The 18,063-nt window shown below is 40.4% G+C and overlaps 1 protein-coding gene across 1 annotated transcript; it reads right to left on the bottom strand.

Moving 5' to 3' along the window:
* Positions 1 to 1,455: 1,455 nt before the first annotated feature.
* On the bottom strand, positions 1,456 to 18,031 carry si:dkey-178e17.1 (tricarboxylate transport protein B, mitochondrial). Its single transcript, XM_026342769.1, has 9 exons — positions 17,145 to 18,031; positions 9,380 to 9,487; positions 8,230 to 8,329; positions 5,029 to 5,167; positions 4,629 to 4,713; positions 4,370 to 4,474; positions 3,714 to 3,829; positions 3,516 to 3,589; positions 1,456 to 3,254 (listed from the first exon to the last, which is right to left on the bottom strand). The coding sequence occupies exons 1-9, from the start codon at positions 17,257 to 17,259 to the stop codon at positions 3,140 to 3,142; spliced, it is 957 nt and encodes a 318-aa protein (XP_026198554.1). The 5' UTR covers positions 17,260 to 18,031; the 3' UTR covers positions 1,456 to 3,139.
* Positions 18,032 to 18,063: the final 32 nt, after the last annotated feature.

The raw sequence follows: 18,063 nt of genomic DNA, 5'->3' as shown, positions 1-18,063 counted from the left end.
TGTATTGTAAAACCTTAACATATGAGCTCAAGGTGAAGAGTTGAACTGCACAATATCTTTAGACAGGAACATAATGTAGGTGGAAAGTTACATTTCTCAACAAAATGTTTATTCAGTGTGACTTTTCTCTCATTTTTGCTTGTGAAATACTGGACACTTTAAACTTTTTAGGTCATTAATAGGGAAATTATTTTCTTTTTAAATTCACATTCAGGTATTTATATCACAAGAAGGCACAACTTCATCTAAAACAGTTGGAAACCACTGAGCTTGAAAATGCAGTGGAAACCTGTAAATGTATGAAACCTGTGGCAGTGCTCTATATTAGACGTACTTCTACTTCTAAGTACTTGTAGCCAACGCTGTGATCAAAATAAAGGGAGTGGAGCTATAAAGCCACAACTGACAGGACATCTGGCAGGAGAGGGGGAGGCAGTGATGATGTTAGGATGAAGGGAGGTTGGTGGGTGCTTTGACCGTCCTCATAAAGCCCTATTGTACAAATATGAATCTAAAAGAGTCCTCTCTCATCACTGTGTGTGTGTGTGTGTGTGTGTGTGTGTGTGTGTGTGTGTGTGTGTGTGAGCAACAGCTCCCTCTACTGTTTAAATAAACTTCCTGTTTTTTAAGTTCACATTTCACCTTGTCATTCCAGGTTCTCTCCTGGTGAACTGATACTTGTTATAGACCCTATCACCAGCTGCTTGGTACATTCACACTAACATAATCAACTAACTAGTGAGGTATTATATTGGACATATCCACCAAATAGTACAGAAAGTATTAGTCCCACCTTCACTAGCTATCACTAGGTATCAATAAAGTAGTTCAGTAATATAATAAGATAACATAAGAACAGTGGAGGCTGCAGTTTACTGATGAATGTTTCAATATATCATTGAGGCTTATCTTAATACCAGAAACACAGCTTTTATGATATAGTGCTGGTCGACTCCACAAACTACATCAAACAACAACAAAACTGAGCATCATCACCTTCACCTGTAAGATGTACAGCATTTACTTTTTTTACTCATATAAAGATTATTTATACACTTTTTTCCCTTTAAATTAACCTTAAAAATTAAAAGTTACCTCCAGTCAAACATTGTAAATTACTGCTTTGGTTATTAAAACCTTCAAACATAAGATGAGAGTACACAGTGTTTCAGTACACTTGCTTCACTTCCTCATCCTTCCAGTATCTAGTGCTCCCATCTTCTGCAGAGTACTGTGCATTCCTTCTCACAAAAACACAGGCACCAGGAATTTGAGGTGTAATTGTGAGAGAGAGATGGATCGTTGATTCACTCTGCATGAGCATCGGCCAAAACTGGAACAATGAGTTCCCTGTTCTATCCCACCCCTACCTGCCCCCTACGGTTTGTTCCAATGTAATCTGCTGTAACCAAAAGGGCAGAACAACACAAGAAAGACTGAGGAGACTTAAAACACTCTTTCAAATTTCCAGATGTTTATTTTAAATACGTTTTAAGTCCCGCTACAACAAAAGACATTTTAATTACCCACAGACAAATGCAGGGGACCATGTCGATTGCACAAGCTTCTTAATGAAGAATCACATGGCCTATACACACGCACCGATACACACACACAGGCTTGAAATACACTGATTTGCAACAACAATATTTACTATTGCTTATTCAGCAGTTAGAAAGAAACGTATTCTTTTGGCCAAACGGAAAAATACAAAAAATATATGAACATTACATCAGAAATGGGGAAATATAATCAGTTTTTATCTGTAAATACAATCACTACATGTAGATTATGGATGTTTGCACGTCACCGCTGACAAAGTAAACAAAACCATTAGCTATTATAAAAATACTATGACTGAGCCACAGAAATTTCTCAAATTTCTAGCGTAGTCAGATTGTTAAAATAGTTTGGGTGATGATATTTGTCAAGTAGCATTTACCAACACACACAAACAAAAGGCACATGTGTGTAAAAACAAACCCTGAATGAAACATGGCATCTTTTTAGTGGATGCCCCCTTTACAGTAATGAAGTACAGTATTCCTGTACTGTATGTCTATGAATTAAGTGTTAAAGTACCACCTAAGAGTGAAGAAACCTGTTGTTAGATATGATGAACGATAATGCTTCGATTGAAAAGAGGGAAAATGCCACCTGCCAGTTAGACTCACAGTGAACTACAGCATATTATAGCAACAGCAATTATTTTTTTAATAGTTTTACACCTGGACCTGATTACAGAAAAAAAAACTGCCACACAAGCAGCACAAGTTTACAGTAAATAGTCTCTCAGCCATCTAGATATTCAACATTCATCTCTGAATAAATACATTTATAAAATATGTCACAATACACATCATAATTAGATTTGTTTTTCTCTTGTTAAGATCATCAGGCTACTTTTGCATGTTCTTACTCTGAACACGCTTTTAGGTTTGCCATTTGGCACACAACTGAATTACATCCTACTTTCTAATAAGACCATGTTAGTAATAAACTAAATTAGAATCTACACTGTATAAAAATAACTGGCATATTATAAATGCTAACGTCTATTCAAAGGCTTAGTTATGGGAGTGGCAGTTTCTAGGATTAATAGCTGCAGTCTGGCTCCTCTGGATTTAAAACCTTTAGGCACCAGAGGAGACAGAGACAAACACAAACTCAGAAAGTCATTTTCCTCAGATTACCTGTGTATTTGTAATACCTGCAAAATAAAGTATTTTATAAAGGATATAAAAGCAGACAACTTAAAAATGTCACGAAGGAATCATGTCATGCTGTTGACCCTAAGATTATGATTTAGTTTCACAGTTGATGACGTTCATGACGCATCGTTTTCACAGCTTTTTGGCCAAGCTTTTAATCCCACTTTGTGAAACTGAACCTTGCTCTCATCAGGTATCTTGATGGAGCTCTAAATACGCGCCAGCTGTCCAGATATAAGCAACACTGGAACCCTTATCAGGCTTTCTTCTTCTCTGCAGCCCTCTATGAGGGCTTCAGCACATGACACATATCAAAGCTTAGCTCTCTGTCTCACACCCTCAGTTAACTACATAAGAGGTCTGCTAAAAACCGATTTGTGTCAGATGCCTGGGAAGCAGAAGCCACCGCCCTCTGTGCGTCCAGTAGCCTACTCCGTTTTCCAGGCCGCATTCAGGACCTTCACCACCTCCTCATAGATGATGAAAACTATTGCTACATCCAGACACACACGGCCCAGCCGAGGAACTGTCCCTTTGTAGAAACTAGGGACACAAACAGAGAAGGGTGAATATAAAATAGCAGTAGTTTCAAGAGGTAAAAATGTATAGATGCATTTCATATTCAGCATTTATTATTTGAAGTTAATATATACGTCTAATACAAAGGATGAAGTAAAACTGATGCACGTTTCTCATGCAGATCTAGAAAGAAATTAAAATTTGTTGTGATTAAAGGTAACGAGTCTGCTGTGAAGTCAACACTATAAACCAAAGCTAAGCTTCATCCAGTTAAAGTGCACTCACGCTGTCAAGCCCTCGTGTCTCAGGATCTTCACAGCACAGTCTAACGTGCTTTTATATTTATGCGCTTCCAGACCCTTTGGAGAGAAAAGGACAGGAGTTATCAGAAGGAGGCAACAACAAGGTGGTTTGAGTTCAAATGAAGACCCCAGAACACAAACACAAGAAAGACAAACTGTGATCAGTCTTCATATTAGGTACCTGCATTCGAGTCTTGATGACATCTAGTGGGGTGTTTCCAAAGACACTGGCAGCACCCGCTATGGCTCCAAAGACACCAGTCACCAAGGGGTTAATAGGTTTGTTGGGGTTATCGCCTGGTAAAGAAATAAAACAGTTGAGTCAGGGAGTGTGAATCTAAGTCGGATTAAGACTCAGTGCAACACATGCTCTAGTTTTAAAACATTTTTGTAGTTAGTTAAACTCCATAGATGGTCTGAGAACACGTTGGACCATAGACAACAGTTTCATATTATACCAGTAGAAGAAGAAACGCTTTTATTGGTCATTTGTCACATGTTACAGACGAAATTTGTCCTCTGCATTTAACCCATCCCCCTGGGGGGAGCAGTGGGCAGCTACATACAGCTGCCCGGGGAGCTAGCGTGGAGTGTCTCGCTCAAGGACACACCTGGTGTCTGTGATGGGGTTTCAACCCCAAACCTTCTGCATCCAAAGCAGATGCCACTGGTGCCCACTGAGCCACCAGTACTTTGTAGTATGTAGACAACAGTTTCATATTATACCAGTACTCTGTAGTATGTAGACAACAGTTTCATATTATACCAGTACTTTGCAGTATGTACTAATGTTTATGTCATCCTCATTACACACTATTTGCTCCAGTTGTCACTGACCTTTGTACCAGTTCTTCAGAGAGGTCATCACATAGAACCGAATAGCCTGGTTGGAACCTTGTTTGAGGACTGTGGCAGTGAGACCCTGGTATGTCCCTTTTAATCCTGTTCAAGCAAAAGATTATTTTATTTTCATTGATAACTCAACACCTTCATGTACGGATGCAGCTCCACTTTTTGAATACTGTACTATGTTTTTAGCTGCACTGCCCTGTCTGACCAGTAGATGTCAGGTGAGTTACATGCAGTGAAGCTTTACCTTGCTCTCTGACTATCTCTCTGACTCCATGGAAGAAGCCCTTGTATCTGGGGTTCGCTGACGTCTGGTCATGAATGAATTTAACCTTGGGAGATAAAAAAGGAACAGGATGGTTGTTAATCTTCAGAGAAAACACAAGCACTGTAGACACTGTGGAAACACTTTTCAAAGAGATTTTATTTGAAACTAAATTAAAGGAATGCGTAGGATCGCACAATTATAGTACTTTGTTAACCATTATAAGTCAGTTTATTGTGCAAATCATCATTCAGACGTCCAGATACAAGACGCACAAATTTGCAGTTTCTTGTACACTTACACTGATACACTCAGTGTACATGACAATGAAAATCAATCAAATCAGGTTAGAAATCTCACCACAGGCCAGATAGTAACATACCTTGACAGTTTCCATAGGACAGACCACCAAGACTGCCTCCATCACCCCGGCTCCGAGCCCACACAGCAGACCTTTGCTGCTATCCAGTCGACCGGACTCATCCTTTGCACGGTTACTGAGGAACTCAAACACTCCAAACCTGAGAAGGCAAATAAAGTCAACATGGAATTAGTGAATACATACAAATGTAGGAGACAACTATAACTATAAATAAACAATAAATATTCATCTCGGGAAAACAGGTCTACATGAAATTTAAGGTCTTACTATTGTATATTATTCTATATGTCTGTATATCTATATTATTCTCTTTATATCAGCCTTACAACATTGCTGCTGCAGTTTGGAAACAAAATTGTTTTTGCACCTCTTCTTTGCACAGATTTTCTGGAGATTTTGTTTCTTTGGGACCAAAATATGTTAAGACGAAAAACTTTCTTCCAACTCAGATTTTCTGCAGCATGTGCTGCATACTTTCGTTTTATTGTCCTGCCTGCGTCCTCACTGAAGATACACCGATAAACTGCAGTGTCTCGGCATCAGCTGCCGTGTAAGTCAGCCCAGACACAGCAAGGTGTGGTTTATGCATCTCTGCAATCACAAAGTCTTATGCCAGCAAGTCCCTTACAAGAAAGGTTATTTATAGATGGAATCGAATTGTGGTAAAGACAGGATGCTGTTCAGGGCATTTAGCAAAGGGGCGGGAGGAGTACAGACACTTGCTCTTGATGGATGCTTTGTCTTTTCTCGGTCGGCTTGAACACTTTACCTGGCGTCATCAGGCCTAACACAATTCATCGCTTAGACTCGGCTCATCTGATCTGTTCCTACGTTTCAGTCCTTGCACAGATTTAGTTTGTTTTAAAAGATAGGCCTCACACACAATTAACTGACTCCCACTGCATGAAAAAAAAAAACACGCAAAAATAAATCCACTTTATATAGAGCTCTTGCTGACTATAAACAGCTTCTTAGTTGTAGAGAGAGTAATACATTAAGTGTACCTCCTTACAACTAGAGCCTGCTTAGAAACGGCAGGGAACTTTATAACTAACCTTGTGAAATAAATGTTTTTCATTAAAAGCTGCTGGAGAGAAAAAGACTACTCTCAGTCCTGCTCCTTTGCCAATTTACCCCCAAATTCTCCCGCACCAATTTAACAAGTGAACTAAACTTCCACTGCCACTTAAACTTTCACATCATATTCTGGCCGACATCCACAGTGCAAGATGAGTCACTCTGGACAGCAGAGTCCAGCCCAATCTTCATTAGTGGGTCTTTCTGCAAGGTCGTTTCTGCTGATGGTAAGAGCAGGAGAGAGAGAAGCGAGCGGAGGAAAGAGAAAAGAAATAAAGAAGGTTGGACAGACGAGAGATGTTATGGATGAAAGGTTAAGGGGATGAAAAGGTCAATGGCTCTTTTGTCCATCCCTCTCATATCACCATCACAACCCTGCAGCAGACGACATAGTGCATGATGGTGAATAAGCAATTAGTTGATGGGGATGAAGGAGAAAGGTGGTTAGGAAAGGAGCAATACAAAGGGAGGAAGCAAGGTAGAGGAAGTTAGGAATAATATAGGTTCTATAAATCAATTATATGGAAAAATGGTAAGTTATCCTCCATCTTCCACTCTTAACAACTGAATCTCTCATGTTTTGTGTCAAGTTTCATTTTCTATTGTTTTTATTTATTATTTATGTTACCTGTTAATTTTGTGCTATATTGCCTAAGACAGTTGGAAGCAGCATCCAACTGTAGCAAAAATAGAAAAAATTAGGATTACTTAATAAAGCAGAAATATAATTTGTACTTGATGAAATAATGATGATGAATTTTAAAGGGTCTTCCTGATTACTGTATAATTAGAGAACAGTTTGACCTTGAAACAAGTCATAACCCTTAGATAGTATGTAAACTGCAGGTAGACTTTGATTTATGGGGTCACAAGCTTAAATGGTCAGAAACCAATAGCTTGAACCTAAATGTAGAGTGGCAAGAAAAAGTATGTGAACCTTTTGGAGTAATAACCTCAAACAAGCTCACTGGAGTCAGGTGTTAGTTTAGCTTAGCATACCCAAAAAGACGTAGACAAATCAATGCAGAAAACCATGAAGTTCCAAAAGGCTCTCATACTTTTTCTTGCCACTGGACATGCTCTGCAGACAGCAGATGATATATTTTTACACTTTATGTAATGTGTATATTATGTACAATGCAGTCTGATGACAAAAGCAGAGAGAGGACATGGCCTTAACCTCTGTACTTGTCCATACCACATTTACTCTCCTTGGAGAAGAAACAAAACCTTTCAGATTCCCACTGAAAAGGGTGCTGAAGGCTGACTGACACACTCATATGTGCACACAAAAACACACACACAAACACTACAGAGAGCACCAACACTCGTCTGCCTCTCTGTAGCCCTATTGAGACCCTGCCTGAGTTTGAGTGGCATCTTTGCTCCGCATGGCTGAGCCTGTCTCTCCATTGAACAGACAGGTACCAGGAAAACACACAAACACACACACAAATGGAGAAAACTCAAGAATGAAACGGAGAACAAAAACGTTAACAATAAAGGCGTCTGACTGGCTTTTTGCGATACGCCTGTGTGTGTGTGTGTGTGCACGTGCACAGCAACGTGAACATTTGTCTGGAGACAAATGTCACTGCTGTGAAAAAATAATGTAATTATACTGAAGGCTACTGTGGCATTTATGCCTTGCATTGTGGGTAATGGGCTAGAATAATTGGAGTGTGTGAGTTAGTGGTTTCAGGTAGACGATAACAATGGCTTATTTAAAGTTTTATTTCAGCCTTTACTGCACATACTACATATATTTGTGCATTTGTGCATTGTTGTGTTTGTCCATGCACATTTTAATTAAGGCAGTTATAGAAAAACACACTGGTTGTGTGTGTGTAAAACCCTCTGTTTGAGTAGTAACCCTGTCACTATTAGGTTTCCTAAAGATATACAGAGAAATATTTAAAAGCTACATTGCACCAGAAACAAGACATTGTAAAGAGGAATTGTGTTGTTTTTTTGCTTCTATAGTTTATTTGTCATTTTCCTGATTAGGAGTTATGAAAACTTAAATAATGCCATCATTTCAGAATTATGTAGAAATCATATGTGACACTGTTTCTGAATGTTCTTTCAACAGTACATTTAACATTTAACAGTTATTTCATATACCTGACTGCAGATTTGGGTATGGATCCATACAGCAGTGAGCTCAGTCCTCTGTACAGTCCTTTGACACCATGGCTCTGTACTGTCTGTTTCACACAGTCACCTGGAAAAAAAAAAAAAAAAACACACACACACACACACAGTTAGAAAATGGTAAAAAAAGTCTTGTATATATGCATTACATGTGTAAATAAATCACACAAATCAGTATTTTACAGTTTAACTGCCCAGTATTCACATTCAGTGAATTAAAATCATATGTGTGATAGATGCAGTACAGCAGTTTCTGTCTGTATTTATTTTCTCTGTATAATTGAGTCCAGCTAGAAACATCCATCCTTTACTTTCTGATCGTCAACATTGCATTTTGCTACCATAGTCATTTGTGTCATGGGTAAATTAAACCACAGACTAGTTATACCCAAGCTTAATGTATGTTTTCCTTTGCTCTTGCCTCTGGATCCTGGAGACATAAATGCAGTAATCCATGCTGTGCTAACTAACCAAATGCACAACTGAGCAAGAAAAGCAACAGCTGTCTTGAGCGCTCATTAACACGGTCTCCAATCCTCAGAGCTCCAGCCAATATTAACAGATACTGTGTGCGTGTGCATGTGTGTGTGTGTTTGTGTGTGTGTTTGTGTGTGTGTGTGTGTGTATGGTGGTATGCATGGATGGTGAGTGTGCATGGTGCACTGGTCTGTTCTAAGTCATATAAACAAGCACAGTGACAGCCTGCCAGAATCCAAAATGTACCTGGGGATGATGGGTAATTAGATAATGAGCTCCTGTGAGAGGATGAGAGACAGGATGAAGAAAAGAAGCTACATTAGATAGCTAGATCGACATCTAGCTATCTAGTTGTGCTTATCTTTTATCTTTGGCTGTTTCCAGCAGTCTTTTATGCAGGACAATAAATCGATTAACTGAAATGCAATTCGACTTTTGATTTCTGTTTGACTTGTCCATGTTTATTCCAGTGACAGTTTTATCTGGTGTTCAGTTTTGCTTAATTAAAAAAAACTAATTAATGAGAAGAATATTGTTCTATATCAGTGGTAGGTGTCTGAGCTGGCAGACATTTAGATATTAAATTAAAGCCCATATTCACCTCTGTAAATTGGCAAAAAACGCGCACACATGCAATGCTCACCTATTCCTCTGTATTTCGGTGGATTGGCCTTCTCATCTAGCTGTAACTGTGTCTTGACGTACTCTGTGGGAAAAGTAATGCAGATCTCTATGCCACCAGCAATTCCACCTGAAAAACACAGAAAATCAAAGCAGATGAACAACAAAAACTCAACTCCTCAACTGGAACCAGTTGAAAAAACACAGAATGGAAAGTTTTGGTGACGTATAGCCTAAACTTAGCGGTGCATGTCTCCCCAGCTGCAGCCTTTCCAAGCCTGATACAACGGCCCATTCCCTTATGAATTACAAAGGGGTGCCATTACGTCATGGATCATTACAGTGACTCCACAAACGACTTTCCCTCCATAAACATTAAAAGCACGGCTGCCAAGGGAGGAAGAGTAACGAGCTAGACGAAGATGAATCAACTGCTCCTGCCACAGCTGCACTGCACAGTGAGTGCAGTGCAGTCTGAGGAACAACAAGAAAGCTAACACAAGAGAAAGTTGGATTAATGTTGGATTCATTTATATTTCATATATTTAGTATGAGTTTACAGTATTAGAGGAACATCCAGAAAGAAGGTGAGAAATAAAATCAGTGAGTGTGTGAGCGACTGCAGGTGGGTTCAGCTTACAATCCACCATCAGTTCAATAGACCAGAGACTAAAAGCAAAGCTAATGCCCAACAGAGATGAGTCACGAGGGAAGGATGGAGGATGGAGAGAGGGCTGACATTAATTAAATTATGTGCTCCACTTGCAGGGAGGGGCTCCATTACCCAGGCCAGGACCCTCCATTAACTCAATGATACAGCCACACACATTTACACAAGTGCACTGTGCCAGGAGGACACACACTTCATGTGTTTACACAGACAAATATAAACATGCCTCCAAACAGCCAAAAATGTCCTTCAATGAATAGGAAATCCAAAACGGAAATGCCCTTTATCCACAGAGTGTCAGAAGTGGTTTCAACAGGAAGTGGTTTTCTGAGAATTACTAGTTAAAATCAGAAGTTTTTATACAAAACATCCTGGATTAAAACTGACCTATAGCACAGGGTCAACATCGCACACACAATACTCAATTAACTCACATATTCTGTGGTGAGATAATGCAGATCTCTTTGCCACTAATTAAAACAAAAAACTTCTAAACATAAAACGGGGTATTTCCATCTAGTGACGTATAAATAAACCAACACAGGCTCGATATTGTGTAGGTGCTGCAGTATATTGACCCAACACTGGATGAGCTTTAACCCAGGATTTTTCAGACTGTATTGTTTCCTGTTTCAGTATGGTTGCACTGAGAACACTCATTACCACCAGCAATAAATTACTGCTTGTGTATCTTTGCGCATCTAATCTTTCTCAGTGTTTTCTTACTCGTTTCAATTTATAAACGTGCGTCACTGTGTGTCATTTAGATCTGCAGCTTGGCACCCCTCACATATCACTACTGCCAACTGGACCTTTATCACTGTGGTTCCTCAGCAGCAGTGCTGCATCCGTATTATGTTGTAACCATTTTATTTTCATAATGTACATTTAATTTGAGTCTAAGCTTTTAAAACCTCTGAGTCATCTGCTTTTCTACGTACACCTCCGCCTCTGTAGATATGGATGATTTTATCAGGAAAATCAAAGGCATCACTTTGGGCTGCACAAAGTTTTACAGTTTTCTTTACAAATGCACTAATTTGTCAACTCTCCAAATGCCTGTACTGTATTGTAAATTATATTTTGCCTACATTCATATTATGCCACCATGTTCCTAATTTGTTGTTGTGAACATGATTTTATTTTGTAGCTTGTGATTTGTAGGACTTTTAGGTTAATAACAGCACGTCAGTAAATAAACCATAATTTAATGCATAGTTGATTATACCAAGATTCACCTAATCAGCACTAATTATTAAGCATTATTCATTTCAGAACACGTGCAAACCACTAAGCTGAATCATGACATTCATGTGATCGCACACAAACCAACTGAGTAACACACAGACTTTAATCACCAGGCCACAGAGCTGTAAATAGTAAACGTCAACCAGCTGAGACAGAAATCACATGAGTGTTACAAACGTTCCTGATCCAGGATCAGTGGGTCAGTGTTTCTCTGGGAAGAAGAAACAATAAGGCTCATTCATCTGTTTTCAGCCAAGACAGAGCTGAATGTGAAAACCCACCAGCAGTCACTCAGAGGCAGCGACTCAGCAACAGACACAAACACACGATCAATCCCCATCAGACACACAGCTCCTGTGGAGGAGAAGCAGCTTGTTTGTCTTCTAGTCCATTTTGCAGCCTAAATCCAATACACACACATACATTTACAGATGACACCCTAAATGACTCCTGTGGTACTGCCAGGTGTTACACGAGCAAAAATGGCCATTAATCTTTATCTTTACAGGCTCGCTCGCCTCCCCTGTTCGTAATTTTTCTCTCAGTAGCACCTTCCTCCCTCTCACTTCGTCCCCCAGCTGCTCTTCTCCACACTGTGTCATAAAATCAATGCAACCAAATTGATGTTTGACACTTAGTATCACACAAAAACACAAAAACACAAAAAAAAAAACGAGAATGGCATTGGAGAAGAATAGTATACCTGATGAAGAGGAAGTAGATTCTTAAAAGTCTGAAACTTCACAAGCTAAACAGCAGCTTAATAAATCAAACACAGACTAAGTTGACGTACCGTTTAAAGGTAACACGCTCACGAGGTAAATTAAAAACTTAATTAACACCACTCAGACTTAACAGCTGGACCCCAGCTCTTATTGCTGCCACACACTGAGATGACCAAAGGTACGCTCACACTTAAAAATTACATTAATATGTAACAGTGCAACATTTCATTATAACAGCCCCCAGTCTCGTGGGAAGGCTTTACAATATTTTAATCCCCAGATGCAGGGGTTGGTCCCCATTTTAAAGAGCATTAGTGAGTTTTTAATCACAGAGACAAAACAAACAGTAAATCTTTAAAACTGAGAAGGTGGAACGAGGCTGTGTGCAGCATTTAGCCTTAAAACATACTCCACATACTTGAACATATAGAACAACATGTGGAGAACACATGCAGATTTATGCACATATATTCATGGATGCAAGACACTTTTCTGTGGTACAGAGAGGCACAGAAGAAGCCAGGTGAGCCGGCAGACAGCCAGCTGACAGGGAGGAACAGTTTCTGAAATCTTGTTCTGCCTGGTTTGGTGACTCTAATGAGGACCCAGCACATCTGGTCTGCTATGAAACTTCCCTATTTTCTTAGGAAAAACTGACAATCAAGTATGATCTAAGTAAAGCGCCTTATTTCCTTTAAAATAAACACTGATTGGCAGCATAGTATTAGCTTCAGCCTGCTGTTTTGTTGAGTAGTTGTCGATTCTTTGGTGCAAAACCTAAATATATTTGTGTTTTTTAGTCATTCAGTTTTTACCCAGGTTCACCTAAAACCACATACAGACATACTTGTGTATACATGTGTATGTGGCAGCAAATTAATACGCGGAATTTTATTAATTATTCATCCAGATGTTCCTTATTTAGATTCTCTGGAGTGTGAAGGAAATATGTTATTATGTCCATATCCTCAGTCCAAATGGAGAACACAGCCAGAGGACTGATGTACTTCAAACATGAGGTGTCCTATTAATAGAGCTGTAAAATCTCAGCAAAACATGAAAAGAATTATTCATCTGACGTCTGGCCTTTTAGGCTTCCTCTGTCCCAAACCACACTCCCTAATGTAACACTAATGTTTAATTACAGGAGGGATGCTGATTAATTTTATATGGGAACTGTTGTAACTGCTTATAACCCTGCAGCATGAACACTCATTTATATGAACAGGACAAAAAACACAGGTTGTTTTCAAAGTGGACAGCTGCGCACATGACTGCCAGCCTCATTTCATCTATTTATCTTTATCTATTTGAAGGATATGGACAAGGATTTCCATGTTTATACTTAATTACTTATGTAATTAGTATTTACTTACCCACCTTGACTAATTTACAAAGTGTGCTGTCAAAGCTTAACACCACCGAACAAAGAAAATAAACTGTGTGAAGTGGATTGTGTTTGTATATGTATGCATCTGTAAAAGGGGAGACTCATAGTGATGAACCACAGTGACAATAGTACGCAGTTCTATTGTTGGTTCAGTCTTTCAAATTGTTTTAGTTTTCTAACTTGTAACTTTAAGGTTTTGGTTCTGTCTCATTAATTCTTCAGTGTTTTCAGATCTGCACATAGGCCTTCTGACAAGGTAATTAGCTGAAAATGAATTACCATGCTGTGATTATATGAACTTTGACAAATAGCAACTTGACGTTCACTTGATCGATTTCTCTCATTAGTTTCAAGTCTTTACGAGTGGATTTCTACAGCGAGATGAATAAAGCCGAGAGCTGACAGGATGGCAGAAAATCACTCTGCTTAAGGTTAAAGAAAATATGTGATCTGTAATTGATGAGATATATGTAAAACACCTTCAGTCCAATAATCAATCTCCAACACAGTAACATCAAGAGAGAAAGTCATTACATGTAGCTGACAGGCTTACAGTGGGGGTGGTTAAGGGCTAAACAGAGGACTGCACTGTGATTTATCATCTCGCCTCCTGGTACTCGGGGCCTGTAAGCAGCAGGAACAGCGGATGGGAGTGGACTTTGTGCGTCGCCTGTGACGTGAGGAAACGGGGGGCAAGCCATAGCTTGACAAGCCCTCTGAGCCTGAGAAGAGACAGCCACTCAGAAAACCTAACTGGCTGCCCTGAGGCTGAATGAGAGAGGAGAAATTGGAAAAGGGGCGCAGGAAAAGTGACAAAAAGTGAACCTGTCTCAGCGGAAAATCCAATCTATCATGAAATCAAGATAAAAAATGAACACTCCCTCTCTGTACATCCCTTCACTCCCTTCATAGCAGAAGGGCTTTAAACGAAAACCACCCAGTGTATGAATGCACACCAGACAGCAAATCAGGACCAGAGACCCATTTAGACAACTTTCCCCCTCAGGCCTCTCACAGATAAAACTCTCACTCTTTCTGTGTCTCAATCTAAGACATGACCAGTGGCTGGAGAGAGAAGACTGGAACTAACCAATGAGAGCAGAAAGAGCTCGCAGGCCTCTTTGAAAATGTGCAACCCTCTTCGCCAACTACTGTCTTATCTGTAACCCATTAAGCTTTGACCTTCTGCTTCTTGCTTTGTCTACTTAGAGCCTAAGGCCATGTACAAGTGACTTCCTGTCTCCACACAGACATAACTGTGAACCATAACAGATAAATAAAGTAGTTTTAGATTCCTAGAATATATACATATATATATCTTACTATCATATCTGGCTAAGAAGAATCTTTAAACTATGTAAACAATCAGCTGTGGTTACACTTTTCTATTGCTGAGTCATGCCAGTGATGCTGTGACATGCATTCAGTTCTAACCAATAAAAAACTGTGATAAATCAATGGTTTCCTGACAGTGAAGACAGGAGGAGTCAGCGGGAACCGAGAGTTGAGACAGAAAGAGTGTAATAATGCTGCTGTTGCAAAACTGGACAGACAGGCCTGAGATGAGCTGAACGAGCGCAGTTCTGGGCCAAATCCAGTCAGTCAGGCTGCACGGGTCTGTGGGGGAAGGGAGAGGTCTCACCACAGCCACACTGTCATTCCCAGCAAATGACAGGCTGACATCCGTCAGGAGAGACTTTTTATTCTCCGCCTCTCACTCCACAAAATCTGTAGCTCTACGTTTAACTCAGTGTTTTCATAATAATAAAGCACAGGCAGATTGCTTAGGTTTGGATGGGAATTGGATGCTGTGTAACTTTTGTAATGTGTTGTAATGTCTTCAGTGCAGAAGAGACGAGTGCGTTTAAAGACCAGGCATAATAAATATGTGCAGATATGACCACCCACTAAAGTTGAAATGTGCCTAATTATGAGTGGATAATAATAATAATAGGTAAGCCGAGCATCACATGCAGATTTGGGTCATTCTTGAAGAATGTTTTATCTGGGGTTTAACTAATTAATGTTCTTCTTTCCCTCTGGGCACTATTGCTTTGCCATTGCTGTATGTTGTACACTGTGATGTAACCAGGGACATAAGTCAATCATTTCTTGTCATTTACAGCAGCTGACACCAGCTTCAATACATGTAAACACTCCAATAACCTCACTTAGCATGTAAGCAAATAAAGCTAATATGATTTATATAACAGATTAAGAATTACCAAACAGAAATGGAAACATTTGCTGTTTTCCCCTGTTTAAATGTGATGTTTTCCTTCCATCAGAAACGATCCATGCATTAACCAAGGAAATGACAGAATAATGAATAATAGCTGCAGTCTATTCAAACAATCAAAGGGAATTCATTCAGCATGTAACTGTTGCCAGAACACAAGGCAGAAATCAACAGAGTGCTGCCAATATCAGCTTGTAGGCTTGATACAGCAGCACCCCAGAGAGCGTCTTCATCAACTGGAGCTGCTGCATCCTGATCAACGTCACACGAGGGGGTCAAGGGGTTCGAGGAGGGGCATGGCAGCAGGAGAGTCACACAGGGGTTTCTGAGCCTCAGTGGGAATAAACCAATGACTCACAGAAACGGCTAAAAGCAGAATGACTGAAGCAACACACCAATCAGTCAATCAACTGGTCCAAATGATGAAGCTGTGTTGAGTAGATATAACAAACCAAACCTGATTACAGCTTCAGTAGTCAATCTATTGTATCTGACTGTTAACCACTTAACCACCCAGCTGTTGTTGAAGGTCTGTTAAGTGATAGAGTGATTGGGACAGAAATTAGGATTTGTAATGTTTGGCGTTGCATCGTCTCGTAGTCGTCTTGTTTAGTGCTTTAATCGCCACACAGACATTGAAGGTCTTGCTTCAGTGTACTGTCTCAGGACTGAGTGTCCCCTGTACTGCGGCGTGCATCACTCTGCTCTAACAGCATTATATAAAGAGCACTAAGGGTGATCTTTAGATTAGCTAAATGAAATAGCATCAGGGTCACACACATGTCATGACTATAGGAGAGCAGAGGAAAATCTTATTCCTGTGCACTGAAATATAAAAGACCTTCAAGGACCAAGGGGTCTACATGAATTCATGGCAAGATGGTAGAAAATGCAGTAGTTCTGTTAGAACAATGTGTTTTACCAAAGCATTAGTTAGATTGGGGAAACAGAATTTCCAGCTCAATTTCCGCATCACACACAGTTTCTGTGCAGCTTCACTAAATTCAGTCTCTCTGATCCAAAAGAGCGCAGAACATTAATAATGGGGAAGACACCCCTGATTGTGTTTGTGATTAGAATAAAACAAAACAACCAAAAAATAAAAGAAACATACATAAAGGCGATATTATTATATGCTACAGCGGTCGTGTCTATTTGTAACAGGGGAGATGGAGTTTTAAAGATTGTTCACTGCGCCTGTCGTGTGGACATACGACATACTGTTTCCTCATAGTATTATGAAGAAATGTCTACTAGATGAGTAATGACCTTATTTAATCCTTGCTTTATTGTTATGTTGAGACTAGATGAAGTTTTCTGAAGCTGTCTGCTGTTGTAGGTTGTGTTTCCACTGTTACGCCCACTTCGCTTCGCTGCGCACCAGAAACAACCTCACACCAAGTGTCTGAATTCAGCCTGTTTTACTAAACTTTGCCTTCACCGTAAGTCGCACAAGCAGAAACATCTTTAAATGAACTTGGACTTTTCAAGTGTGACGTGTGATGATGAACTTACCTGCCAGAATCGCTTTTCCCGGATGAGTTAACTTCGCTTTTCCCGCCGGTGCCGCCGCCGCCGCCAGGCACCGCGGTCTCGAAAAGGGGCTGAGAAATGTGCTTTTATCCTGCATAACTTCCGCAGAAAACACAATCAAATCTGAAACAAATAAATATATATATAAGTCTGATGGGCTTTATCTTGAAGTAGGTTGCTTGCAACTGGTTTTCAAGTAGACAGGAGGGCGCAACACATGGACGGCTGCTGCGGGACGCGCTCTCCTGGATGCTGCTGATCTCGGATGTGTCCGGAGACTCCAGCTGATCTCTGTGTTGACTGTGGGCGGAACCTGGCTCTATCTAGGAAGTTGGGACCTTCTGTATAATCCAGTAGCTGCTATTTGTAACCATGGCGATGCCATATCACGACAATAGTGCGTAAGAGAGCAAAGCAAACCGGAAACGAGGAAGGGCGGACAAACAGTTGCGTCCGCATCCTGCTGCCACGTGGAACCTCGAGGTTATATGTCCGTAAACCGACTGAAGTTAAACAGCCACGGGGCCTGAGGTGTGAGAGAGGTCAGTGGGAGTCTTACTGGGCGCTTTTATGACAGAGGAGCGGCTCCGTTTCCTCCACAACAGATGAAGGGCGTGGCGGAGCGTCTCTCGCATCTCAGCGGCAGAATCGCCGGATCATCTGCTCCTGCAAGAACCAGGACCTCAGCAGCTCGCAGTAATATATACAAACCACACCCTGTCCGAAGAAGGAGGCTGCAGCCCACACCGAGACAGAAACCATCAATCAAGTCTCGGAAGCTTTGTTACCAAAATGTCAGGCCGGCTCCACCAAAGGGTGGGAACAAGGGCGCAGCAGAAAAGCCCTGCTATAAACCAAGTCCACACACAAACTCCTGAAATGTACACGAGGGGTAAACACA

The sequence above is a fragment of the Anabas testudineus genome, chromosome 9, assembly GCF_900324465.2.
Source record: "Anabas testudineus chromosome 9, fAnaTes1.2, whole genome shotgun sequence".
Classification (NCBI taxonomy): domain Eukaryota; kingdom Metazoa; phylum Chordata; class Actinopteri; order Anabantiformes; family Anabantidae; genus Anabas; species Anabas testudineus.
Note: the sequence above shows the minus strand (reverse complement) of the source record. Positions and strands in the feature narration are given on the sequence as shown.